Below are 27,058 nucleotides of genomic sequence, written 5' to 3' on the forward strand. Positions count from 1 at the left end.
TGCCTTAGTGTACTGAGAGGTTAAATGATTTGTTCGTGGGCACACATGGGCCTGTGAAATCTGGACAGTCTATCAACACCATAACAGGAAACTGGATCACTTCCATTTGGATTGTCTTGAATTGTTTGAAGGTCACCTGGCAGGATAAGGTACCAGACAGTGAGGTCCTTTCTTAAGCTGAATTACCAATCATTCAAACTCTGCTGCAAAGAACACAACTCCTATGGGCTGGTCTTGTTCAAATGCCAAACCTAAGCTTTCCTAAAAGATTATTTTATGGAGGCAAGAGCTCACACAAAGGTCAGAAGAAGTGACACAAGGATATTCTCAAGGTCTCTCTTAAGAACTCTGGAATTGCTTGTGTGGCATGGGAGACACTGGCACAGGACCGCTCAGTATGGTGTGCCCTCATCAGAGAAGGTGCCATACTCTATGAGCAAAGCAGAGTTGAAGTCGCTTAAAAGAAATGTGAGATGTGCAGATTTCGAGAATCCACCCTGAATGGTCACATGGACTATTTGTGCCTGACCTGTGGGAGAGCCTTCCGATCCCATGAATTGGTCTGAGCAGCCATAGTGGGATGCATTGTAACTTGACTCTAAATTAGTGATGTTATTTTGGTTCTCTTCAAGAAGGCAGGACAACCAGTCGAGCATACAGCTAAAAGGTGTCAGAAGTGGGATTTGAACCTCGGTCTTCCTGAGTCTGAGGCCAGCTATTTATTAATATGGCAATGTATTTTATGATAATTATATTAATGTATCATTATGATACTATGTTATGTTATCATATTAACAATATAATAACCATAAAGACCAAATATTTAACGGTTTGTGGAATAGAAGAAGGATGAATCCTGTTCTCTTTGGCCTCAGGGGGTTCAACTAGAGACAGAGGTAAATCAGGGACTGAGGCCAAGAGAACCTTTCTGACAGTTGGAGTTGGCTCACAGTGGGATGGCTACCTGGAGAAGGAGTGAGCTCCCTGTCACTGATGGGTCTTCATGGAAAGACTGGATGACCATTTGTTGGGTTCATGGCAGAGATTTTGCTTGTTCTGGTATGGCTTAAACTGCATGGCTTCCAAGCTCCCTTACAACTGGGAGATTTTGTGACTTTTCTTGCCCTGGAAGATGTCTCCACCTCTGAGGCTCCTTTCTCTGATTGGTCTGTTCCTCCAACAGTCTCCATTTTGAGGAAATGCCTAGGCCAACAATGCTCATGTCTTAATCCCTCTTTGGTCTCTAAATGTCTTCCCTTCTCCAACCTCCCAACCCCAGCTTTTCCTTTTCATAGGCTGAATTTGCTCATTATCATCTAAGCTCTTTCTTTTTGTACATAGTAAGTATTTACTGACACATAGTATTTACTAAATGCTTGTTGACTTTCCCCCTATACTCAATCTTATAGAATTCTGGTATCTCTAAATTCCCAAGAGATCTCAGGTTTTCAGACCAAGATTCAAATTCCTGAATGTTGGATGACAAAGGGAATCATATCTGTCTGTCAGAAACCTACCTTCATATTCACAATTCAAAATAAATCCATTTATTTAGCACCTACTGTATGCAAGATCTTGAACTCAGTACCAGGGGAGAGATGGGAAGATATATAAGACACAGCCCATGCCCTTTGGGAATTTAGAGCCTAGCAGAGCAACATTGCATTTTCTCAGAACAAAAAGACAATCCCCCAAAGACGTTTCTCCTATGAATTCTCCTCATTCTAACTTGCAGGCCCTGCTCTGAGGACCAAGCTGATGTGCTTATGGCCTCCACTCAGTTTTTCAGACCTTTTCACATTAGGAATGATCTTGCTTCTTAGTTCTACTGCTCTGCTGGGTTGGATGTAACTGGGCCAAACTAAACTTGGCTTGTGAATTTTTCCTTTTGCCTAGTGGTGGGAGCTTGGTGGGGGCTCAGGCCTAATTGAAAGAATGAGATGACATCACTATGATATAACTATCAGCTGGAATTTTTCCAGAGAGGAGTTTACAAAAGGAAGAAATGGCGGGTGAACAGTCTGAGGGATTCATTGTGAGTCTCAAACCTGAGAAACATGGGAGTCAGCATAAGATGAGGTCATGTTGTTTCATAGAGAGGGAGGCCTTGGTTTCTGAACTTTTCAGCTCCCAGGCAGAGAGCAAATGTAGGGGAAGGGCTATAAGGAAAGAGTTTGGTGTTTCCAGTGGGAATCAGTTTCTCTCAAGGTTCCTAGGTTGGTTTGCTTTGTTGAATTTCCATTGTTCGGGTGAATCCTTCCTCTGTCTCATACTGAAGTTCCCAGGCAGAGGAGAGGATGAGGGAAGGCAGCCAGCTCAGGGGATCATGTTCCACCATTTGAAGGGGAAGGGCTTCCGGCGGACATTGGTGCCACAGTGTACCTCCCCATGCAGCATGTGGTAGGGGGTGAAGTCATCAATGAAGTTGCACTCAAGGCCCAGTGGCTCCAGCAAGGATCGAACCTTTTCCTCCAGGCAGCATCGCCCATTGATGATGGGCCCAAAGGGTTTGGGGATCCCCAGGTGCTTCCCCAACACAAGCATGTTCACCTGTAACCACAGAGTAGAAAATCAGGGATGTTAGAGGAAAAGGCATCACATCACCATGGGCACTCGTGGCTACACAGAGCTTCTAATATTCTGCCAAAATCATGACACTCCTCTACTCCATATCCTTTAGTGACTCCCCATGCCTCAATGAATAAAGGACAGACTTCTGATCCTGGCATTCAAGGCCCTTCCCCATCCACTTTCACACTACCCATCCAGCCTTATCTCAAACAACTCCTTTTCATGTGTTCTATATTTCAGTTAGACTGGATTCCTGTTTCTCATCCTACCCTCTCCCATCTTTGTGCTTCTGCTCACTCTTCCCTGACCTTTGATTCTTATAACAGTCTCTTTCTTCCTTTCATCTACTCTGACTCTGTAGAAGCTCCTCTTTCCCTGGAGACCTAACTCAGATGCTTGTTCTTCCATCCACACTTCCCTGGACCCACCAGATCAAAGTGACCTCTCCTCCTCAGATTTCTCCCAGCACTTAATCCACTTAGCCCATCCATAATTAAAGCCCGATACCAGAAAACCTTCTCCGATTCCTTCTCTCCCCACTCACTCCAAGACCTCATCCTCAGTCAGCAGAGCCCTTTGTTTTCACCTCTCCAAAGTGGGGAGCATTGTATTTTAGAGCTTTATAGAAGGCTTCTCCCTATCCTTCCTAGGGATTGCATTGAGGTAAGGGTGGAGTCTAAGCTAAACATTTCGGTTTCCTCAGTGACACACACAGATTTAGAAATGGAAGGGACCTTAGAGACCATCTAGTCCAGCTCCTTCATTTTACAGATTAGGAAACAGAGGTCAGAGAGATTGAGTGATTTGTTCACAGGACCCTAGACTTAGAATTCGGAGGGTCCTCGGAGACTATTTAATCCAAATCCCTCATATTATGAATGAGGAAACTGAGGTTGAGAAGGGGAAGTGACTTGCCTGAGGTTATCTAGGTAGTCTAGGGTAGGGTTGAGGTTCAAATCCAGGCCCAGAACCTTGTGGCTTCCAAGCCGAAGGCACTCCTCTGACTCAGGGCCACAAGGAAGGGCAGACCTATTTCTTGATCCCTGCTCCCACCTATAGACTTCGCCTCTATCACTCCTCCCCCAAATGACCTCTTTGCTCCTTTGGGGTCCAGGCCATTCCCTGTATCACCCTCTCTTCCACTCTTATTACTGGTACCTTCTCATGGAGGGGTAGAGTTCACTGGAAAGATATACTGGATTTGGACTTCAAGGCCCTGGATTTGAATCTTACCTCTTCCACCCTTTCTCTACCCATGTGACCTTAGGCAAGTGACCTCATCACTGTGGGCCTCTGAAAATGTTGGGCTCTATGACCTCCAAGGTCCCTGCCCCCTCTCTGACCCTAAGGACCTGTCTCCAGGTCTTCACTTTTTCCAATGAGTTCAGTGCCTGATTCACCATCTTCTCACCCTCATCCTCTGCCCTCTACACATTGTAGGTGCTGAAGAAATGTTAGTTCTTCTGTTTGTTGCATTATCTACATTTATTGTATATAGCCCACATTTCCTCTACCCTCAATTCATCTGTTCCTTTGCATAATTGTTAGCATATTATTAGAGTGTGAGCTCCTTGAGAGAAAAGACTCTCTTCTGTTTTTCTGTGTATTTTTTAAAATTTTTTTTGGACTGGGGAAGGCAGGGCAATTGGGGTTAAGTGACTTGCCCAAGGTCACACAGCTAGTAAGTGTGTCAAGTGTCTGAGGCAGGATTTGAACTCAGGTCCTCCCAACTCCAGAGCCAGTGCTCTATTCACTGAGCCACCTAGCCGCCCCTTTTCTTTGTATTTTCAATCCTTACTATGGCACCTGGCACATAATAGATATTTAATAAATGCTCATTGACTGACTGACTGTAAGCTCTTTGAGGCCACACACTGTGTCAGTGTTTATTTTGGTATCCCAAATGCCTAAGATAATACATCACACATAGTAGGGACTTAATGTGTTTTTGTTTAATCAAATTCCTCCTTTTGATGGAAGCTTTGTAGACAGCCCCCTGTGACCTATTGTCATTTGTAGTCCATAATTATTTAAGACGGGGGTCAGGATGGGCAGAAGAAAGGGGGGCTAGTAACCATTTGGGGTGTTTTGAACTTATTTGCAAGATTATCTTAAAAGTCATCCACTGCTTTTGCAGGAAGAAAGGAAAGGGAAGTGATATTGAGAGTTTCAGAACAAGGCTGAAATGTGGGGGCAAGGGAGATTTAACTGAAAAGAGGAAGGAAAGAACAAAGGAAGTGTGGAAAGGAGAGCAAGAAAGCCTTTATCTTTCATTTGCAGGAAGCCTAGGCCTGTATGTGAGGAGGCCTCACTCGTAGGCCCCACCTGACCACTGGGTCAGCATGACCTGGTCCTCTATTGTTCATCCCCCCTTGAAGCGAGGCCTCCTGAGATAGAGCTCAGAGCTTCCGGAAAGGAGACAATGAAACATGGTGAATCAGTGTTGGAATTTACCAGCTCAGGTCCACCTACCTGGTGCCCACCACCACCACCATCATCACCTTCATCCTACCTCTAGTCACTTCCTTCCCTGGTCATTCTCTTACTACCCTCCTTGCTTCTTAGACTAGAAACCCTATCCTAGAGGAATTACCTCTTTCTGTGCTGATGCCTCCCTCTCCCTTTGTTTTTCTCCAAAATCCACCCTCTTTTCTTTCTCCACCTCCCTCCCTCTCCCATTTTCAGTTCTGGAAACATAATATAATCAACCCTATCATAAAATGGGTGTGTCAATCTACTCCTGTATGACTTTATAACCTGGGAACTTTCTAAATGCAAATACCTCTTCCTGACTACCTCTCTCCTATAGATAGACAGATAAACAGATATATAGATAATGGATATAAATATATAGATATTTAGAAGATACAAACATTGCTACCCTCTATTAAAATAAAAGCTTCTTGGGCGGCCAGGTAGCACAGCGAGTAAGAGTACCGGCTCCAGTGTTGAGAAGACCTGGAGATCGAATCCCGGGCTCAGACACTTAGCACCCACCCAGAAACACCTGGCCGTGTAACCTTGAGCAAGTTACTTAACCCCAATTGCTTAGGGGTGGCCAGGTGGCTCAGCGAGTAAGAGCACTGGATCCAGTGTTGGGATGACCTGGATCAAATCCGGGCTCAGATACTCAGCACCACACCCAGAAATAACTGGCCGTGTAACCTTGAGCAAGTTACTTAACCCCGATTGCTTTAAAAAAAAAAAAAGCTTCTTGAGGCCTTTGCTCATGTGCTAACATAACATTATTCTGTTCTATGTGTAACCACATAGTGCCTGTCATACAGTTAGTAGTAAAGAAATGATTCATTGACTTTGTAGCTGGGTGTCCTTGGGCCATAACCTCTCTGAGCCTCAGTTTCCTCATCTGTAAAATAGAGATAATAACTTAATTAGCTGTGTGACCTTGGGCAAGTCACTTAGCCCCAATTGCCCTCCAAAAAAAGGCAAAAAAAAAGAAAAAATAGAGATAATAATGCCTGTAGGGCCTACCTCACAGGATAGAGATGAGACTCGAGTCAGAGAATAAACACAGAGCCCTTTGTAAATGTTAGAATGCTAGATAAATGTCAGTTATTATTAAGAAAGGTCGTTCAGGGTCAGGCTCTGGGATGGTTTATAAACTCCTGCCTACCTATAGACAAACTGGCCCAAAGAGCAAGTTCTCTTGGTTTACCGAGATTTCATTCCCGCCCTCAGGCCTCTGGAAGCCGAGTTTGATGCCCCAAAAATGTTCCTGCTTTGGGAGTCAGATGACCTGGATTAGAATCTCCCTGGCCACTTTCCACCTGCATCATTTTGGCTGAGATGCTTCCCTTCCCCAGGTTTCAGTTTCTATGTCTATAAAATGCATGACTGGCCTAGACAGTCTCTGAGACCCCTTCCAGGATTGAATCTGTGATCCTAGGGTTTATGATTCTTCTTCCAGGTCCATTCTGGTCCCTCATTATGGCCGTGTTGTGTGACCCTTATTCTCTCTCCAAGAAAACAAATAAATGATTGGACCTCATGCAGGTCACAGGAAATCCCTTGGAACGTAGTGTACAGCCACAGCATCATCCAGTCCAACAGGGACAACATTTGAACAACTCACTCTAGTGGAAAGATCAACTTAACCACTTACTAACTTCGTCCTTCTGGACAAGCCTCTTAACCAATCCATGCCTCAGTTTATACATTACAGAATGGAGGCATTGTGATCTAATGGAGTGGAAGGAAGAAGCACCAGTTTTGGAATCAGGAAAGCTGAGTTTGAATCTTCGCTTCATACCTGTGTGAATTTGAGCAAAGTGCTTGTTTCCTGAAACCTCATTTGATTCACCTGTAGAATGGGAGTAATAAGACCTGAACTCCCTCCCTCCCCAGGCTGTCCTGAGGACCCAGGGACATAGGAACAAATTTTTTGTGAACCTTCAAGTACAATAGAAACATTGGATTTAGCCAGAGGCAGAAACTGAAATCAGGTCTTCCTGCCTTCCTTGGCTCTCTTGGAGTTTTCCATTAATTTTAACCTCTTCTTTGCTACTTGTCCCATCCATGCCAGGTAAATGTAAAACCCTTCCCCCTTCATTAAGCAGGGATGATGAGACCTGCCTTCCTCCATCCCAGAGCTGTTGCAAACCTTAGAGAAATGGTATTAATAACACTAATAATCCCAGCGACATCAGAGACCACCATTCATCCTCCTGTTCCCCCTTCTTACCAAGTCAGGGAAAAACGCCACTGCTTTCCTCCTCTCTGTTTTGAAGAGTTGAGGGATATCAATAATGTCTCGATCCACCAAGCCCAGCTCTCGCTTCAGGACCTCTCGGTTCCAGTCAATGCAACCCTGGGAGGTTTGACCAAGGGAAAGACAAAGGCAGAGTTATTGGAGACAAGACAATGAAACCAAAGAAAGAGTTGACTCCAGGAGAGAATCCGCCAACGGCTTGAGCGAGGAGCCTCTGTATGATGTCCAGTGCTAAGAAGGGTCACCTTGTTTCACCCCCCACCGTCATACGAACCTCCTTTGGGAGCCAGAGTCTGGCTCTAAGGCCAAGTCTTACAAGAACCGGCTGTCGGCAGGCACCTCCCTCCCTACACTCAACATTCCTTCTCTAGGAGCTACATTGCTCCATCCACAAGAATAGCATGAGTGCCTTTATCAAATACTTAGCTAAAATCTGGGTAGACTATATCCACAGTATTTCTCTGGCCACATCTTCCCCAAATGAAAGGTCTCTCCCATTAGAAATTAATGCCCCTGAAGGCTGAGACTGTTTCTGTTTCGCATTTGTCCTCACTATTGCCTGGGGAGTTAAACTGTTGATGTTGAGTTATTTTTCAATTGTGTCTGACTCTTCATGACCCAATTTGGGGTTTTCTTGGCAAAGATACTGGAGTGGTTTGCCATTTCCTTCTCCAGTTTATTTGACAGATGAGGAAACTGAGGCAAACAGGGTTAAGTGACTTGCCTAGGGTCACACAGCATCTGAGGCCAGATTTGAACTCAGGGAGATGAGTCTTCCAGACTCGAGACCTGGTGCTCTATCCACTGTGCCACCCAGCTGCCCAGCTATTGTGCTTGGGGCAGAGTAAGCATTTAATAAATGTGCTTTCATTCATACAAATAAATTCTCTTTTGTTCTCTCATTCAAATAAGGTTCATCTGGAATGCCCTTTTGGTGATAAGCCTCGCTGGGTCCTCACCTGATCCTTTTCTAGACTTTCACCAACTCTCTCTTTAATGAACCATTTGAGAATTTTCCCATGAATCAAAGTCAAGCTCCCTGGCCTCTTAAGGAGCAGTGTCTCAGAAATCACATCTTTCAGTTCATTCCTTATCTCCTTGAATGTAATTAGTAGCTGTGCTGGTGTTTGAGTCCAGGTCACCAGATCATCATCAGACCACAGATTTAGAGGTAGAAGGCATGTTAGAGATCATTTAGTCCAACCCCCTGATTTTATAGGTGAGGGTCTGAGGGGCAGACAAGTAAAGGCCCAGGTCACAGAGACAGGATTTGAATCCAGACCCTATGTCTACAAATCAAGGGTTCTTTCCATGAGTATCTTTCTCAACACCCTTCTGATAGATTAATCTATTAGAAGCAAATAATAGCTTCACATCTTGCCCTACTCAGGTAATGTATTTACATTAACCAGAGCCCTCTAGAGACCCCCAGCCAGAGGAGGGACTGTAGTAGTGGGAGCTGCAGGTCAGGTGGGCTGCTCAGTGCCCCCCAAACCACTTTCCAGAGGCAACAAGCTCCTCTACCTGGGTCCTCACCTGGGGCCACACATGGGGCCATACCTCTATAGGTCTTCCAGAGCAGCAGAGGAAAAGACACGCCCCAATCACTAGCTCTCCACACAGGGCCTTGCAGCTGCTCTGACTCACAGAACTTACTGGACCATAGGAGCGACTAAGGAACCAGGGTCAGCAAAGGAGGCTGAGTGTGACTGGAGAGACACAGGAGCCATGGGAGAGTGGCTTCCTTCTGGGGATGGTGGGTCCTCAGTGACATTTTTTTCTTCTTCTAGGATTTCTTTTTCTCTGCCTTCTGACTCTCTTTATAAAAAGCAATAAAGGAGACTTATTAATGAGTGTCTTCAACTTTCTCCATCCCTTTCCCAGTACCTGGACAAACTTGTTGTAACTGATAAGGCTTTCATTGGAGAGGATCTGATTGATGGACATGGTCTTCACCTGTGAACTTCCTGTGGAGGAAAGAGTGAGGAGGAGAGGGGGCCAGACAAAGACAGAGATAGGGAGAGAAACAGTGAGGGAAGAGAGAGAGAGAAAGAGAGAGTGAGACAGAGAGAGAGAGAGAAGAGTAAGGCAGAGAGAGGAGAGAGAGTGAAAGAGAAAAGAAAGAGGGAGAGAAAAGAGAGGAGACAGACATAGAAAGAGATGAGGATAGAGAGAGAAAGGGAAAGAGACAAAGGAGAGAGACAAAGACAGAGGGAAGCAGAGATGAAACAGAAATATGGGTGGAGGGAGAGAAACAGGAGAGAAATCAAGTTAGAAATTATTATCAGCAATTAAGAAAAAATACTCCCTTAAAATCCTATTGTTTTGAGGGCTTTAGGTTAGGAGGCAGGGTTCAAGTTCTCAGACACTGAGTCAGTATATTTCTGCAAGTTGAGCGGATACTTTCTTACTTAGCAAAGCAGTTTCGCAAGCATATTTGTGTGTGGGGAGGGAGGTGGTAGTAATTCCACACAGTGACCTGGTCCCTCTGACATCTTACAACTTTCCAGGGCATCAGGAAGTCTGAAATGAATTCCTGGAAGGGAGGTCAGGCCCTGAGGAAGAGGAGAAAAGGAAGCCCAGGGTACGGTTGAGCTGGGCTAAAAGCAGGATAGCACAACTTAAGTTTCTCATCCTAATATGGTAGAATCACTGAATTTCAGGGTTGGAAAGGACAGAGACCGCCATCCCTAGACAGGAATCCCCACTACAATGTACCTGTCTGGTGTTTATCCAGTTTCTACTTGAAGACTTCGGGTGAGGGGAAACTCACTCCCTCTAGAGGTGGCCCACTCTGCATTGAGACACTCACCATTGGAGAGGTGTTTGTGTGCTTTTTTCCCAAGTCTAAGTGGGCTTTTTGGCGATTTCTACTCACTACTCCTAGTTCTATCCTCTGGGGCCAAGCAGAATGAGGCAAATTTCTCTTCCCTCATGAGATCCCTTCACATACTTCAAGACAATTATTGGGACTCCCTTGTGGCTTCTTTTCTCCAAACAAAATCCTGCCAAGTCCTTCAACTATCCTTGCATGAAATGGCCTACCATCTCCTCACCAGCATTGGCCACACTTTCTTCTGGATTCACTCCAGTTTGTCAGTATCCTTTCAAAGATGTAGCCCCAAAGAACAGATGAAAAAATGTTCTTTTCCCTCTTTTTTTTAAAGGTGGGGTACTATGGGTGTGAAACATTGCATATACTGGCAGACTCACTTGATAAAGTGATTTATTTTACTTCCCTTCCCCCTTTATTTTAGCTTTGTTATAAGAGATGGCTCCCTGGGTAGGAGAAAGGAAATGGAGATAATCTGGAAACAAAGTCTATATAAAAACAAATGGTATCAATTTTTAAACTTTAATATTTTATTTTTCTCCAATTACATGTAAAAAAAAATTTTAACATTAATTTAAAAAATTTCTTGAGTTCCAAATTCTCTCCCTCTCTTCTCTCCCTATATCATTGAGAAGGTAAGTAATTTGGGGATCAATTTTTGTGTCCCCCCCCAAAATGAAGTGTCATAGTCTGACCATAGCAGAGGACAATGGGACTACCCCCATCCTCATTCTGAAACTCTGCTTCTATTAATGAAATCTAAAATCATACTCACTTTTTTTGTGTGTGCTGGTCATGTCACAATGTGGTCTAATACTGAGCTTGCAGTCCACTCAAACCCCCAAATCATTTTCACCCAAACCATGGTCTGGCCAAATTTTCCCATCCTGTAGTTTTTCTACAAGCCCAACAGTTGGTTCTTTGAAGCCAAATATAAACTTTTACATCTCCCTATTAAATTCCTTTTATTAGATTGGGCCTAATATTCTAGCCTGGTGACATCTTTTTGGACCTTGGTTCTGTCCTCCAACATGCTATCTGCACCTCCTAGCTTCAGGACACCCATAAATTGGACAAACATTCCCTCTACTGCTTCATCCGACAGCTGATACTCACTAGTGGGTAGCCAAACAGAGTAGACCCGATGAGTCAGGAGCTGCCACTCCTGGGGTCTCATGGTTTCAAAGGCAGGACACAAAACCTAGTATCTCTTAAATCCACATCCACCCCTTTTCCTTCTGTATCATGTTCTCACTGATGCCTGAGATAACTTGGGCTAATGTGGTTTGAGGCTCCCAGATTAGATCAGATCATTCCAGAGACGGCCGGGTATGTACCCGGGGGCCCTGAGTGGGGAAGTTTCGATGGCCTGAGCCCTTGGAACGCTGCCCAGAGGCCTGAAATCCTGAGGATTCTGTCAGTCTGCTTTGGGGAGGGTGTTTCCTCCAGGAAGTGGTCCTGACCACCTTCTCAAACCTCCTTTATAGACCTTCCCTTGTGCTACAAAGCCACCTACCCAGTCTAAATATCCCTCCCCATTAACATGCTGTCTCCTCCATTAGAATGGGAACCTGTGAGGGCAGGCTTTTTTTTTTTTGCCTTTGTTTGTATCCCTAGTGCCTAGAACAGTGCCTAATATATAATCAGTACTTAATAAAGTTGACTGACTCAATGACTGTCTGTCTCCCTCATTTGCCATTGAATATCTACTACTTGGAAAGCTGAGTTACCCTTCCATGCACAGATAAGCTCTCTCACCAGCTAGACTGGGAGGCAGTTGGGTAGGAGGTAATAAAGAAAGCCCCAAAGCTGCAGCTAGAAGGTATAGGTTCAAGTTTCTGCTCTGCAACAACAGGTGGTCCATGCAGGAGAGAGATTATTGAGTCACCTCCTTCTCTGGGCATCTGTTTCCTCACTTGAAAAATGATGGGGGTATAGGGGCATACTGAAATGATCTCTTAAGATCATCTAAATCCTACGATCACTTGTTAGCTGAGAGACTTGGACAAACCAGCTCACCTTTCTAAGTCTTAGTTTACCCCTCCGTAAAAGAAGAATAATATCTGAGCCTCAATTTCCCCATTTGTAAAATGAGAATTATATTATTTGGCCCTCAGTTTCCCCATATGTAAAATAAGAAAATTTGAGCCTCAATTTTCCCATCTATTAAATGAGAATAATAATATTTGAGTTGCAGTTTCCCTATCTGTAAAATAAAAATATTTGAGCCTCGATTTCTCTGTCTGTAAAATGAGAAATGAGTCACAGGGCTCTTGTGAGGAAAGTGTTATCTAAAATGGCCAAATGCATAGGAATGGGACCTGTTATAATTAGTATTCCCTAAATCATAATCACTCACATTTTCTTTTCTTTTTTTTTTTTTAAAGCAATTGGGGTTAAGTAACTTGCTCAAGGTTACATGGCCAGTTATTTCTGGGTGTGGTGCTAAGCATCTGAGCCTGGATTTGATCCCCAGGTCATCCCGACACTGGAGCCAGTGCTCTTACTCACTGAGCCACCTGGCCGCCCCTAAGCAATTGGGGTTAAGTAACTTGCTCAAGGTTATACGGCCAGGTATTTCTGGATGGGTGCTAAGTGTCTGAGCCCGGATTCGATCCCCAGGTCATCCTGACACTGGGGCTGGTGCTCTTACTCGCTGTGCTACCTTGCCACCCCAATCACTCACATTTTCTACTGTATTTTATGGCATATTTAAGATTTTGCAAACTTTTTTTCCTCATCCTGTGAAGTATCACCATTTTACAGATGGGGAAACTGAGGCTTGGAGAGGTACTATATGCTACCCAAGGTCACCTAGTTAATAAGTGATTCTAGGATTGGGGAGTCAGAAGGAAGTTTAGAGAACATCTAAGTCCAAACTTCTGATGTTACAGATGAGGAAATGGAATGCTTGGAGAAGGAGAGAAAAATGATTTGCCCAGGGTCACACAACCAAGTGTCAGAGGCTGGCCTTCTGGTTGCCAGGCTAAAGCTTTCTCTCTCTCCTAGTGACCCACCTTGAAGGTAGGGACTGCGTCTTCTTCTCTGCCCCCTCCATAATGCTTTGTAACTTGTTCATCAGTGGCTTCTGATTAGCCCTGAGAACCAGGAGTAGAACAGCTGGAAACCTCAGTGCGGAGAAACTTCCTAATAATTAGAGTTGTCGCTAGGTGAAACAGACTGCCTCTCTGGAGATCAACAAAGCAAGGCCAGATGACCCGTCTGGTCCTTCCTCTGCGGGGGATATAGAACATATTGGATCAAAGGGCCTCTGAGGTTCCTCCCCAGATCTCTGGCACTGGTGGGAACTGGGGGGTTGAGGACATAGGAAGGGAAGGGAACAGGCCCAGTAGGACCTTAGGGGCAGGGATGAGAAAGAACAATGTAACAAAGAACTCACCAATGACACCTTCAAACAGGAGGGCCCTCCCATGGCCCCATTTCTGTTTCTCCTGGAAAAGTTTGAAGCATGCTCCAGGGCTGGCCAGAAGCAGGCGGAAACCCTGTATGGAGAAAGGCAGGTTCCCTCACACCAGAGCCCTGATACCTACCATACACTTATGGCAGGGATTCTGGCCCTGCTCTCCAGGCAGGACACAAAGGGTCCAGGGTGTCCAGGGCCAGGCTTCCTGCTAACTTCAGTGGCCCCACAGGCAGTGTCACCACAGGGCCAGGCAGGACGGGCCAGGGGGTTTGTGGGCCTGAGCATCCATTCCAGAGGCTAGCAGAGGTAACCTGATACCAAGGGGTTACATGCCTTTACCCTGTATAGTTATAGGGTCACAGATTTAGAACTAGGGTCCAAGGCCTTACCAGCCAGTCTGGGTAGCTCTAATCACTCAATGCAATGTAAGCTCTTTGAGGGCAAGGGACTTTTCCACTTTCTCTTCAGCATCTAGCACAGTGCCTAATATAGAGAAGGACTTTACAAATAATTGTTGAATTCTTATCCACTCTCATTTTTACAGATGGAAAAGTTGAGGCCTAGAAAAGCCAAGTGACTTTGCTTTGGAAAATACATTCAGTAAGTAGCAAGACCAAGATTAGGAATCCAAGGATCTTATGGGTCATTCAGCCCAACCATTTCATTTTACAGATGAGCAAACTGGAGCCCAGCGAGGGGAAGGGCTTTCTTTACCCGAGATCAGACAGGTCAGAAGTAGCAAAATCAAGTCCTCTGACCCCAAATCCAACCCTAACTGCAGTGGCCCATGGTGTCTCTTGCCTGTGTTCGTGCATACATAAAAAGAGCATACCATGGTGATCATAAAACCCATCACCTTTGGGAAGCAGCAGAAAGGTCTTGGAAGAGATGAAGGGCCCTGACGGTCTCCAGAAGGGCTCACGAAGGGCCTCCCTCAGGGGAACCTTACCTTGTCATGAGGGACAGGGACAAAGCTTAAGAACTCATCCACATGACCCACGGCCAGCCAGTCCACAAAGAGTTCCACGGGAGGCTGAACTTTCTGGGCGTACAGGAAGTCCCGGACCACCTGCGTGACCCTCCTTCCACCGGATCTGGAGTAAAAAAGGTGGACAAAACATTACTCAGAAGTGACCCAAACATCTGGCTCAAATATAGGAGACTAAGCACCATTTCTCAATAGATAAATGGTTCAAGGCATAAACAGTTTTCAGAAGAAATATGCATGATCAGTGACTGTATGAAAAATAGGTATCTATATTAATAATAAGAAAAAAAATGCAGATGAAACTCTCAAGCTTCACCTTACATCCACCAAATTGGTAAAGAGGCTGAAAGATGGAAACTGTTGATGCTGGAGAAGCTTTGGGAAGACACGCACACAAATAGACATTATTGGGGGAGTTAGGAATGGGTGTAGCCATTCTTGAAAACAATTTGGAATTATGTGAGAAAAGTCATTAAACTATTCACACCCCTTGACTCAGTCATCCCACTACCGAGAATATACACCAAGAAAATCTGTGACTAAAAGAAATCAGACACGCACATACACATACACACATGCACACACACACACCCCAAATCCACCCTAAGTATTTATTCAGATAAGAAAGGTGATTCAAGAGAGATCATGGTAGATCATATGGCCTCTGGGCAGATACCAGAGCATTTAGTGACTTTCATTAGGCTTTAATTGTAGGTCATTAGTTCAAAACTCCAAAGACCCATGATTTCATCAGGGTGGGTACTGCAGGCTAGGTAGTATACAATCCCTCCACCTTTCATGGAGATGATCTCCAAGAGTTACTCTAGCAAAAAATAACCCATCCCCTTTCTTGCTGCTTACACCTCCCCACCTCCTTTCAGTTAAACCACACTGGTGCTCAGGGACTCTGCTCTTAACAAGGCAGGTCCTCTAACAACAGGCACATGTTCTTGAAACCTTTCCAGTTGGGAAGATTTGTTAATATTTGCATTCCAATGGCACAGCCCTTGAGTGCCTACCTGGACCAACGCCAGATTGAAAGGAGATAGTGGAAGAAAGAGAACAGACTTTTTGTGGCAGTTGGTACACGTTGTTACTTGTATTAATATACTAACAGTCTCATAGACCTCAAAAGGACCTCAAGAGGCGTGTGGGAGTCAAGCAAGTCTGAACTTGGGCACCTCACCCTCCGTTGGTCCCATCTGAGCAGTCAGTGCAAGGATTCAGGTTCATACCAGCGCCATGATCAAAAGTGGGTGAGCCAAGATTAGGACCCATTGGTTACTCTGGCTGAATTAGATCCATTCAGTTCCATGAACATTTATTAAGCACCCACTCTGTGCAGGGAGTTACAAATAGAAACCTGACTCTGTCGCTGTGCTCCAGAAGCTTACAATATGAATTGGGGCACTCTGCCCGTGCTGGAGATAAGTTCTGTTCTCTTTGTTCTCTCTGCTCTCAGGAGAGATTCTGCTACCGGACATTTTTATCTCAGTAATGAATTTCTTTCCCTCTCCCTGGAGATTAGCATCCATGAGTTGTTAACATAGCTTAATGGAGAGAGCCCTGGGTCCCAGACCTGGGTGCAAATCCAGCTTTTTATTTTTTTCCATTTACTAGCTGGAAAATCACTTCCCCTTTCTGACCCTCAATTGTGACATCTGTAAAATAGGAGATAATTGAAATCAGCAATATATTTCTTTTTTTCTTTTTTTTCAGCAATATATTTCAACAAGAGTTGATAAAGCTCCTTTTAAGAGCCAGGCACTGCAGATACCAAGACAATTTCCTGCCTGCAAGGAGTTTACATTCTAATAATAACTAACGCTTATGTAGCACGTGTGATACACCAGTCACTGTGCTGTGTTTTACCATTTCTGTCTCCCTTGATCCTCACAAGAACCTTGTGAGGCAGGTTCTGTTATTGTCATTCCCATTCTATAGATGAGGAAATTGAGGCTAACTGGCTTGCCTAGGTTCACACAGCTAGTAAATGTCAGGGTGGATTTGAACACAGGTCTTCCAGACTCTTGGCTCGGTGCTCTACCCACTGCACCACCTGGCTGCTTACCTGACAAACCAGGATGATTCAAAGGAAGGGTTTTGTAAACCCTAAGGAGCTAGGGGGATGTGAGTCTCCATTATACTTACTCTGAGTCTTACCTGGGGATCAGACAAAAACTAGGTGGGAGGGGGGGACCTCAGGGGCAGGCCAGATTGTGTCGGGGCAAAGATCCTCCCATGGCTCCTGAGATACTGCACTAGGCTGTCCTTCAAGGCCTTGCAAGGAGACTCTGGCAACGAGCATGCATTCTAGAGGAGGCCACTCCAGGGACAGAAAGGAGGAAACGGGCTGCCCCGAAGCAATTCTTCTGAATTCCAGTGCCTCCTCTCTGAGGATGAGCTCCAGCCTACTTATACATAGCTGTTTGCATTAGACTGGGCCTCTCTGTCTTTCCGTGTTTCCTTAGCTGTGCTGACACTCAGTGGGCGCTTAATAAATGTTTATTGACTGATTATTGATTCCTCCATTAGAATGTAAGCACTTAAAAATGCTCTTTGGTACCCTTGTCTCTTTTTTCTTCTTTCTTTCATTTTTTCTTCTTCCTCTTCTCTCTTTTTTCTCTGTCTTTCTGTGTCTCTCTTAATCTCTGCTTTCTTCTTTCCGCTACCATTCTCTTTTCTATCTTCTTTTCTCTCTCCTCTTCTGTCTCTCTATGTGTCTCTCTCTCTGTTTCTATCTCTCTCTCATCATCTCTCCTCTCTTTCTCTCTCTCTGTCTCTCTCTCCCATCTTAACTGACATTCTTTGTTCTGAGGGCACTTATACCTCTCACACTCCCTCCCAGCCCTCACATTCTTGTTCTAACATTTTATAGCCTCAGATTCCTGCAATCCACAAAGAGCTTATATTCTCTTAACAACAGTGCAGCTATGGGGCAGCTAGGTGGTACAGTGAATAGAGCACCAGCCCTGGAGTCAGGAGGACCTGAGTTCAAATCCGACCTCAGACGCTTAACACAAAAACTAGCCCTGTAACCTTGGGCAAGTCACTTAATCCCAATTGCCCTCAAAAAAAAACAAAACAGTGCAGCTATTCGGGCAGTAGGGAGAGGGTTCTAGCCAAAAAAGTCAGTCAGTGGCTGAGTTTAAGAATCCCAGTAATTAAGCCCCATTAAGCCCTCACTATCACACCAGAGCCAAGCAGACCTTCAGAGAACCCACACCTTCAGAATTTTGCATAGAATTCAGAGTCAGAAATGATGTTGATGAGAAATTTTCATTAACTGACTTGGGAATCATGAAACTCCAAAATACACCAATGTTTTAGGGATTGAAGCAGGGGCAGGGGAGAGAGCCCTGGTGTTCTATTAGAGCGAGGGTGTCAATCAACTTTTAAAAATAAACAGTCCAAGTCCAGAGATGCCAGGAGAGGCAGAGCAGTGGGATAGAAGGCAGACTGGTTTGGAACTTCTTGGCGATGTGGTAAAATCTTAAACAAATTGCTTCTTTCTGGTACTTACTTTGCCCAACTACAAATGGGAGGGATGATAACTAAGGCCTTTTCTGGACTTCATATTCTGCAGTCCAGGGGTGGGGAGGCTGAGACCTTGAGGCCATATATGGCCTCCTAGGTCCTCAAGTACCACATGGCCTTGAGGCCAAAGGTTCCCCACCCTGTACTAGAAGGACCCTAAAGCTCCTCCCAGCTTTGAATCCATGATTCTGTGAGCTGCATAACCATGATTTAACATCATAGATTTAAAACTAGAAAAAGTCTTAGAGACCACAGCCCAAGCCTCTCTTTTTCAGATGAAGAAACCGAGGCACAAATTTGTTACTTGCCTAGAGTCAGACAGCTAATAAGTGTCTGAAATGGGATTTGAACCTGAGTTTCTCTGACCCCAAGTTCAATACCCTGACCATTATGTCCACAATGCTTCTAAAACTTATTCATCAGGGGCACCTAGGTAGCATAATGAATACAGCACCGGCCCAGGAGTCAGGAGGACCTGAGTTCAAATATGACCTCAGACACTTAACACTTACTAGCTGAGTGACCTTGGGCAAGTCACTTAACCCCAACTGCCCTACCTTTCCCCCTACAAAAAGGAAAAAAAAAAGTTAAAACTTATTCATCCTTAGTTTTCTTATTTATAAAATGAGGATAATAATATCACCTACCTCAAAAGGTTCTCGGTGAGGCTCAAATAAGTTGTGATTATTAATAACAATGATATTTATTTTGTTGTTCAGTTGTTACAGTTGCATCCAACTCTTTGTGACCCCGTTTGGGGTTCTCCTGGCAGAGATGATCATCCTCATCAGAGTTGACATTTAAATAGCACTTCAGGGTCTTTAAAGAACTTTACAAATGTCATCTCACAGCCCTGGGGGTTAGGTGCTATCCTTATCCTCATTTTACAGATGGGGAAACTGAGGCAAAGGCAAAGTGACTTGCTTAGGATCACACAGTAAGTAAGTGTCTAAGCAAAGTGATTTGCACTCAGGACTTCCTGATTTCAGGTCCAGTGCTTTGGCCACTGCAGCCCTTGGCTATATAAATGTCCTGTGCATGTACTGACTCATATGCATGTATGTATATACACACATATATACTATAAAGTGATAAATATATGCACCATACATATATGCACATATTTATATAGAACATACATATCACACTGTACTAATACATACATATATAGGTGGTCATATGTATACAGTGATATGTATGTGTTATATAGAAATATATTAATGTATTATTTCTAGTATACACATATATAAATATATGTTAAAAAGAGCCACATGCAAGATGAAATATGTTATTCCTATTATACACACATTTGTATATATAAAATATATACATCACATTATACACACATATATATGTGTATATATGTATAATGTGATGTATATGTTCCATATAAATATAGTATTTCTTTCATACACATATAAATATATTTTATATAAAGGGCTATATGCAGTGATATATATTATTTCTATTATACACACATATAAACTCTTCATATATACAGTATAAAGGGCTATATGTAAGGTGATCATATTATTTACATTAAATGAACATATATATGTATACCCACACATACAGGGAGGGTGTCCCAAAAGTCTTAGTGCAGTTGAAGGCTTCAGTAGCTTTACTGATGCCCTCCAAAGTCCCTTCCTGCTCTGATTCTAGTGGTCTTCATTATGACATGGAGGTGAACCTGTGTCTGGGGTTTGGCAAGCTCTGGAAGGTCCTGTCAAATCTGGAAACGCTTTGTGCACCAGCCTGGTAACAGAAGGTCCTTCTTTCATCTGCATCCCAGCCCGACTCGGTAGGGAGAAACTTGTCACCCCGGGGTTTTGGCCACTTATTTATTTTAGCCTCAGCATGAAATCACTTGCTGAAGTGTGTGTGTTGCGGGGGGGGGGGGGCGTCCTGTGATGGAAGAGTGACATTGAAAGCCCCTGAAGGAGTGAAGGATATGCCCAGCCCCAGAGGACAGGTGCAGACAGTGGGACCTTCAGAGACCCATGAGACTACTCGGATTTCCTATTCCCTATGGGCACCATAGGAGGTTAGACCCACAGTGGAGAGCAGAGGTTGATTTTGAGTCTTCCAGGACTTAAAGAGCTCCCATGGAAGAGGAGTCAGTCTTGATCTGCTTGGACCCAGAGGTCAGGGCAGGGAGCTGTGAGTCAGAGGTTGGAGAGGCAGACTTTGGTCCATAAGAACCAGACCTTCCTAATGAGGAATGAGGTGCCTGGGGGTCAGGGGGCTGCCCCTCTGATGGATGGAAGCCTATGGGAAGAGGTTGGATGACCATTGGTCAAGGATTTGGGAATTCCTGCTCAGGTAAGGGATGGTTGGCCTCTGATGTCCAGACCATCTCTGAGGGCCTGTGATTCTGTGACAGAGGCTATTTTGTGTAGAACCAGAGGGTTTCATTTAATGAAAACTCTGATTTCCTTCATGTAGGGACTGCCCAATGAGTTAAATTCTTCTAAGGGAGGCCTGAATCTTTCCTGAAATTTAGGGTCTTAGAGAGTTGCTGGGGTCACTGAGAACTAAGTGCCATGCTCCGGGTCACACAGCCAGCCTGCACCAGACACAGGACTTGAACCTGGATCTTCTTGATGACCATTTATCCAAAGAGGCTCAATCTCAGTGCCAGATGATAGGAAGATGGATTGGACCTTGATTTCAATGGGACAGGAAACACCATCCATTAGCTAATAGTTTTTGAGAGCAGCCTGGGACATGGAGAGGGTGACTGTCCCAGGGTCACACGACCTACACACACATACACACACACACAGACACACACACACAGACACACACACACACACACACACACACCCCCCAGAGCCTAGACTTGAACTCTCTTTCCTCTCTCCAGGACACTACGCTACCTCTCAAGGACGGCTCTCACCATGCTAATGCCTGGGCATCTTGGTTGGGAAGGCCGTTTGCTCTCCCTTCATGGTTCCTCCCCAGGGCTGCTTGGGGAATCACCACATCTATGGAGGATAGGAATCACAATAATAATAAAAAACTCAGATGTGTGTCTGACTGTTCACAGCATGATTCAGGGCAATGAGGGCTGGACTGTATCAAGAGGGTATGAGTTCAAATCCTCCCTTCAATGTTCACTAGCTGTGTGACCACAGGCAAGCCCATTAAACTCTGAGCCTCAGTTTCCTTGTTTGTAAAATGAGGATAATAATGGCACCTACCTCCCTGAATGATCAGAAACTCAGATGAGATGATGGCTGTAAATTGCCTTGCAAACCTTTAAGCACTAAATAATTACTAGTGACTATTATTATTTTCAAATTGATTTCATAGACACTGCTAGGTTGACCCTCATAACAACGTTGTGAGGCTGACCTAGCAGGACCAGGTTCCTCTTCCCCTATTTAGCAGAAGAAACTAAGAGGTAAGGTCCCATAACTAGAAAATGGCAGGGCCAGCACTTGGATAAAGCCCTTTGGGGACTAGTCTGTGCTAAGAACTCTAATTCATTGTCAGAACTATACTGTAAGCCCCAAGAGAACAGGGACTGTGTCTTTCCTAAACTCCATATCTCCCCCAGACATTTGTAGAGCTCTGCATACATTAGGCAATCAATAAACATCTGTGAGATTAATCAGTTGCATTCTGACTATATCTTACCAGCATTTTCCCTCCCATGGGGGGCAGCTAGGTGACATAGTGGATAGAGTTCTGGGCTTGGAGTCAGGAAGTCCTGAGTTCAAATCCAGCCTCAGAAGCCTATTTATTAGCTAATTGTGAGAACCTGGGCAAGTTGCTTGACTCTGCCTGCCTAAGTTTCCCCAAATGTAAAATGAGAATAATAATAGCTCCTACTTCACAGAGTTATCAGGAGGCTCAAGTGAGATGATATTTGTAAAACCTTTAGCATAATGCCTGACCCACAGTGTTGTGCCCAAACCCAAATTACCCATCTCCTGATTTGAAGCCCACCGTTAATCCCCTTTCTATTTGTCTTTGTCTCTTTCCTACACCCTGTAATAGCTTGAGGCTATTAAGGCATAGTCCTGGGTATTGCCCAAGGCATAGTCCCCTAACCCTCTACTTCCTGAATTAGCATTCTGTATATTATCACTATGTACAAGGGTCAGTCCCACGGTTATGGTACAAATTTATCTAAAGTTTATCTCGAGAAGAGACTACCCTGTACTCATAACATGACCCTAACCTGTCCCCATTACCCAATGACCCTCTTCCCTGTTCTAGGAGGGACCTTTATTTCAGGAAAGAGACACCCTTGTACCCTTGCACCATCTTCCCAAATTAGCCCTGAGCTATAGATCTAACCAATGGCAATTCTTGGCTTCTGTGCATCATTGCTTATGCTAGCTCCCCTCCCCAGTTCTGGTTTTTGTGGTTTTAGCCTTTATAAGCACTGTGTGTACCCCAATTCAGGGCTGCCTGATTTGAGTGTGTACTCCAGGCAGTCGCGCACTTGATCAATAAATCCACACCTAAATTTACCTTTAACCCAGGTTTCAGCTCGCTCTTATTCTCTGCACAACATTAGTAGTAGAAGCTATATAAAGGCTTGCTCCCTCGCCCTCCCACTCTGTACCAGGCACCTCCCATATCCATGCCAGGAGGCTCCATCCCTGTCTTTCCCTCTTACCCGGGCAAGTTGCCCCCAATAAGGATTCTTCCCAAGGGGTACTCCTTCCCATTGGCCACCACAGGGGGGCTGACTTCCAAGTTCCCAAAGGAATCCAGTCCACTGACAGACTTGTCCCGAGGTTCCCTGGTGACGTAGCCAAAGTCTGGGCCCTGGGCAGAAAGGGAGGGAACAGAGTCAGCTGAGAGCTCAGGCAACAGCCAGAGCGGTCAACAGATGACCGTTTCCCAATGTACTTCTGAGATCCCAGGGCATCTCTTGGTTGTCTTTGACTCACAGAGGATCCTTGAAGGCACCAGAGGACATTTTACTCCCCCTGCAAACTGGGAAACTGAGGCCAAAAGAAAAACCATGACTTACTCATAATGGTGCAGGCAGAGGAGCCAGAAAGGGAAAGCTGGCCTTCCCGACCCCTTTATCCCCTCTCTTTGTGAAGTTCTGCATTTTACAGAAATACAAAGACTCCTCATGTAGACAGACCCCAGCTTTCATATCTGTTAATTAGGTACTCTGGCCAGATAATCATTAAGTGTTCTTTTTGCTATGGCATTCTGTATTTTCAGGTCCCCTTTAGCACTGACATTCTGTGTTCTAAGGGCCCTCCCAGCCCTGACATTCTGTGTTCTAAGGGCCCTCCCAGCTCTGACATCCTGTGTTCTAAGGCCCCCCCCCCCAGCTCTCACATTCTGTGTTCTAAGGCCCCTCCCAGCTCTGACATCCTGTGTTCTAAGGCTCCTCCCTGCTCCCGCATTCTGTGTTCTAAGGCCCCTCCCAGCTCTGACATCCTGTGTTCTCATTTCTTCTTCCATTTCTGACTTTTCTACATCATTTCTATGCTTACTCATTCCTTAGTCTAGCATACCCTCACCAGAGTACTGAACAACAGGAAAGTCACTTGAACAGATTCTCAAGGAAAGATACTGACAAACCAGGGAGCCCATTAAGGATGAGGCATGAACAGACTCCCCACACCTCCCCTCCCGCCCCCCACTGGCTCTTCTCTCCAGACAGGCCTCTGGGGAGAATCCAAATGGCAGCTGCCGTTTGGCCCTGCAGTCTCGTGTAGGAATGAGCTTGAAGACCAGGAAGGGGCCACCTACCAGGATCCTTTTGTACGGAAAGTCCTGAAGCTCGCCATTCCGTGGGGAGTCAAAGACCACAGGGAAAGTCTTGTGTGGAGCCTGGATATACCCCAATTCCATCTCATCCTGCGAAGAAACGGATTCTGGTTGTTGTGCAATAGCTTTTCTGTCACATCCAACCCTCCACGAGCCCATTTTGGATGTTCTTGGCAAAGATACTAGAGTGGTTTCCCATTTCCTTCCTCTGCTCATATGGCAACTGTGTCCAGAGTCACATGGCTAGTGTGAAGCCCGATTTGAACTCAGGACTCCCTTCCTTGAGGATAAGAGAGACAGTTTATAAAGGTCTTAGAATGTCCTGCCCATTGGTCCTTCCAGGGGAGAGGTGTCAATAGAGCCCTGCATCTTCAAGTGGTCTCTCTCTCTGTCCTTTGTCTGTCTGTCTCTGTCTCTGTCTCTCTGTTTCTTTCCATCTCTCCCTGTCTCTCTTACCCCTCTCCCCCCCCCACCTCTTTACTTTATCCTCTCTCTATCCCTCTCCATCTCTCTGGCCCACAAAACGGAGTGACCTCCTCACCTGTATCCAGCGGTCATTGCGGTTCTCGGCCTGGGGACAGATGGTCAGCTTGCAGCCCGCTTTCTTTGCCAAGTGTGCAACTGCTTCCACAAAGTGGGTGTTGTTCCTTACTCTGTGGACAGGTCAGAAGGTTAGGTGTCTCAAGATACGTCCAGGGGACTGGGAGAGATGCAACAGGAGCTCCCCAAGTGGAAAAGGAGGCCACTGCTCCCCATAACCATCTCCTGAAGTCAGACTCACTTGCACACATACACCTCCACGGGTGGGAGGGTGCTTGGGGTCATGATCCAGGGGGCCACACGGAATACAACAGTGTCTGTGAAGATTGGGGACTCTGGAAAATCCTGCAGGGAAGAACCAGAGAAGCCGCCTCAGCCAGTGATCCTTAAAGAATAGTGTTTTATAAACTCTGGAGGAATTCTGAGCTAGGCCCTTGTCAACAAGGTGTTGGAGAACTATGGACTTCCAGGGTCTGGCAATCTCTGAACCAAGCTCACTCAAGGGAATAAGGAAGGGTTCAGATGGTATTGTCACTCACCTTAGGACATGGTCATTGCTGTCTAACCTTTGGTGTACTCTGTGTTTGAGAACTCAGTCAGCTTACAGCACAGTCCGTAGCACCAGACTTTCCCTAGGGGCATACACACACACACACACACACACATACACACACACACTACAAGGAAACCTAAACACAGCCACACAGAGAAAATCCTCCAGATAGCCAATCTCCTCAGAGGTGTCCTCTCTCATTGAAAGGTCTCATATGGCTCTCTGCTCTCCCTAAATACACATTCCAACCACTCTATTATAATGGGTGGGGTAGGGGTGCAGGATCCTAAGTCCAGAGGTTCATGTTCTCTCTCTCTCTCTCCTCTCTCTCTCTCTCTCTCTCTCTCTCTCTCTCTCTCTCTCTCTCTCTCTCACTCACTCTCTCTCTCTGCTTTAACAAGGTCCCTACAGATAACCTCAGGGTAGCAAAGAAGATGGTGCCCTTCTCAGGATTATTAACATCAGTTACTATCATACTATCATCAGTTGGGATAGGGAGGTGGTCAGATGACGGTTGAGTTTGGAAAGACTGAGGCTTAGTGGATGGAGTGGGGGTGGCAATGGAGATGAGGGGGAATAAAGATTGACATCTATACAATTCTGAGAGGCATGGACAAGATGTACATGAATGACCCCATGACTGAACTCTTTATAGTGAAACTAGCATACTTTGAGAATACCTGTCCTGACCTGAGGAGCCAGCAACTGAGGGAGGTAACCTTTGGCCCAGCAGGACAATAGCTCCAGCCCTCAGGGGCACCAGGGCTCCCAAGGTGGTCAGTGTCTACAGGTGGTGACCATGACTCAGGTACCATCTCTTTCAACAGGTTCATATCTCCTTCTGGTAGGAGATGAACCCTTCATCCTGGCCTATGCCATCCTCTACCTCAACTGTGTAGGTAAGTGATGAGGGTGCAGCAATGATGGTCCTGGCCAGCTCCTCAGAGGGAACGGAAATGGGAAATAGGCCCTAGTGGTCAGAACATCAGATGCCCAACCTCCTAGGCCTAGGTGAAGTCTTCTCTGAAGAGGTGACCCAACTCTACTGGCTTTTTTCCATGCTTATGTTATAGCCAATAGCCCTGAGATCACAGCCCTTCCCCCACCTACTTCTGGGGTCTAGTGTCAATGCTCAATGCCATGTATCCCCCCACCCCACCCTACATACCTGATTGGAATCATCCAACAATGTGATGTGGAAGGTGATGAGCCCAGAGAAGCCAGCATCAGGGAAGGAAAGTCCTTCTACATAGAACTTTTCTTCATCCCCATTGAAGCGAGGAACCACATAGGATACTTTGTTTGGCCCTAGAACATACCTGTAGGCTTCACATGAGTCCTCAGGACCTGAAGGGGAGAGATGGAACATAGGAAGTAAAGGGGAGAAGAAGGAGGAAGAAGTCATCTCTCTCTCTCTCTCTCTCTTTTTTTTTTTTGCTTATTTTAGAGAGGGGGAAGTAGGGCAATTGGGGTTAAGTGACTTGCCCAAGGTCACACGGCTAGTTTTGTGTTAAGTGTCTGAGGCCAGATTTGAACTCAGGTCCTCCTGACTCCAGGGCCAGTGCTCCATTTACTGCACCACCTAGCTGCCCCTGTCACCAATCTCTTTTTTTTTTGCTTTTTGGAGGGCAGTTGGTCTTACGTGACTTGCCCAAGGTCACATGGCTAGTTTTTCTGCTAAGTGTCTGAGGCCAGATTTTGAACTTAGGTCCTCCTGACTTCAGGGCTAGCCTCCCCTGTCACCCATCTCTTAAAAAGCTAGAGACATGCAGGGTGGGATGGGTCATGAAGTCCTTCCCATAAGGCAGAAGAGGCTTCTTGTCCAGAGCCACCCCTTGACCCCTAGAGTTCTTCCTCTGGGAAGAGGAAGAGCTGGGAACCACAGAGAGGCAGCAGCAGGCTGGACTTGACCTAGACTTCATCATTTCTTGGTTCCCCATTGCTACTTGCTGTGTGTGCTAAGGAGGAGAACAAGCCCCAAACCCAAATTAACAGACTCCTTAGAAATCCTGTCAATGGCATCGCCATCCTTCCAGGCCCCCGGGTTCATAACCCAGAGTTGTCCTTGACTCTCCTCTCTTCACCCGCCATATCCACCATGGCCACCTCATGGGTTTAGAGCTGGAAGGGAC

At 45.4% G+C, this 27,058-nt stretch overlaps 1 protein-coding gene across 1 annotated transcript in view; it reads right to left on the bottom strand.

Moving 5' to 3' along the window:
- Positions 1-1,611: 1,611 nt before the first annotated feature.
- LOC138154465 (protein-arginine deiminase type-3) overlaps positions 1,612-27,058 on the bottom strand; it is a 48,300-nt gene continuing 22,853 nt past the window's right edge. The window contains exons 7-16 of the mRNA XM_069079274.1: positions 26,095-26,273; positions 24,615-24,718; positions 24,375-24,486; positions 23,816-23,923; positions 22,716-22,867; positions 14,507-14,651; positions 13,530-13,636; positions 9,188-9,263; positions 7,274-7,399; positions 1,612-2,550 (exon numbers count right to left, since the gene is read on the bottom strand). Coding sequence (XP_068935375.1) covers positions 2,317-2,550; positions 7,274-7,399; positions 9,188-9,263; positions 13,530-13,636; positions 14,507-14,651; positions 22,716-22,867; positions 23,816-23,923; positions 24,375-24,486; positions 24,615-24,718; positions 26,095-26,273 — 1,343 coding nt within the window. The 3' untranslated portion in view covers positions 1,612-2,316. The remainder of the gene's footprint in view (positions 2,551-7,273; positions 7,400-9,187; positions 9,264-13,529; positions 13,637-14,506; positions 14,652-22,715; positions 22,868-23,815; positions 23,924-24,374; positions 24,487-24,614; positions 24,719-26,094; positions 26,274-27,058) is intronic.

This window comes from Petaurus breviceps, unplaced genomic scaffold, assembly GCF_028583685.1.
Source record: "Petaurus breviceps papuanus isolate PSGF00001 unplaced genomic scaffold, PetGlider_PUasm1.0 91041, whole genome shotgun sequence".
Lineage (NCBI taxonomy): Eukaryota > Metazoa > Chordata > Mammalia > Diprotodontia > Petauridae > Petaurus > Petaurus breviceps.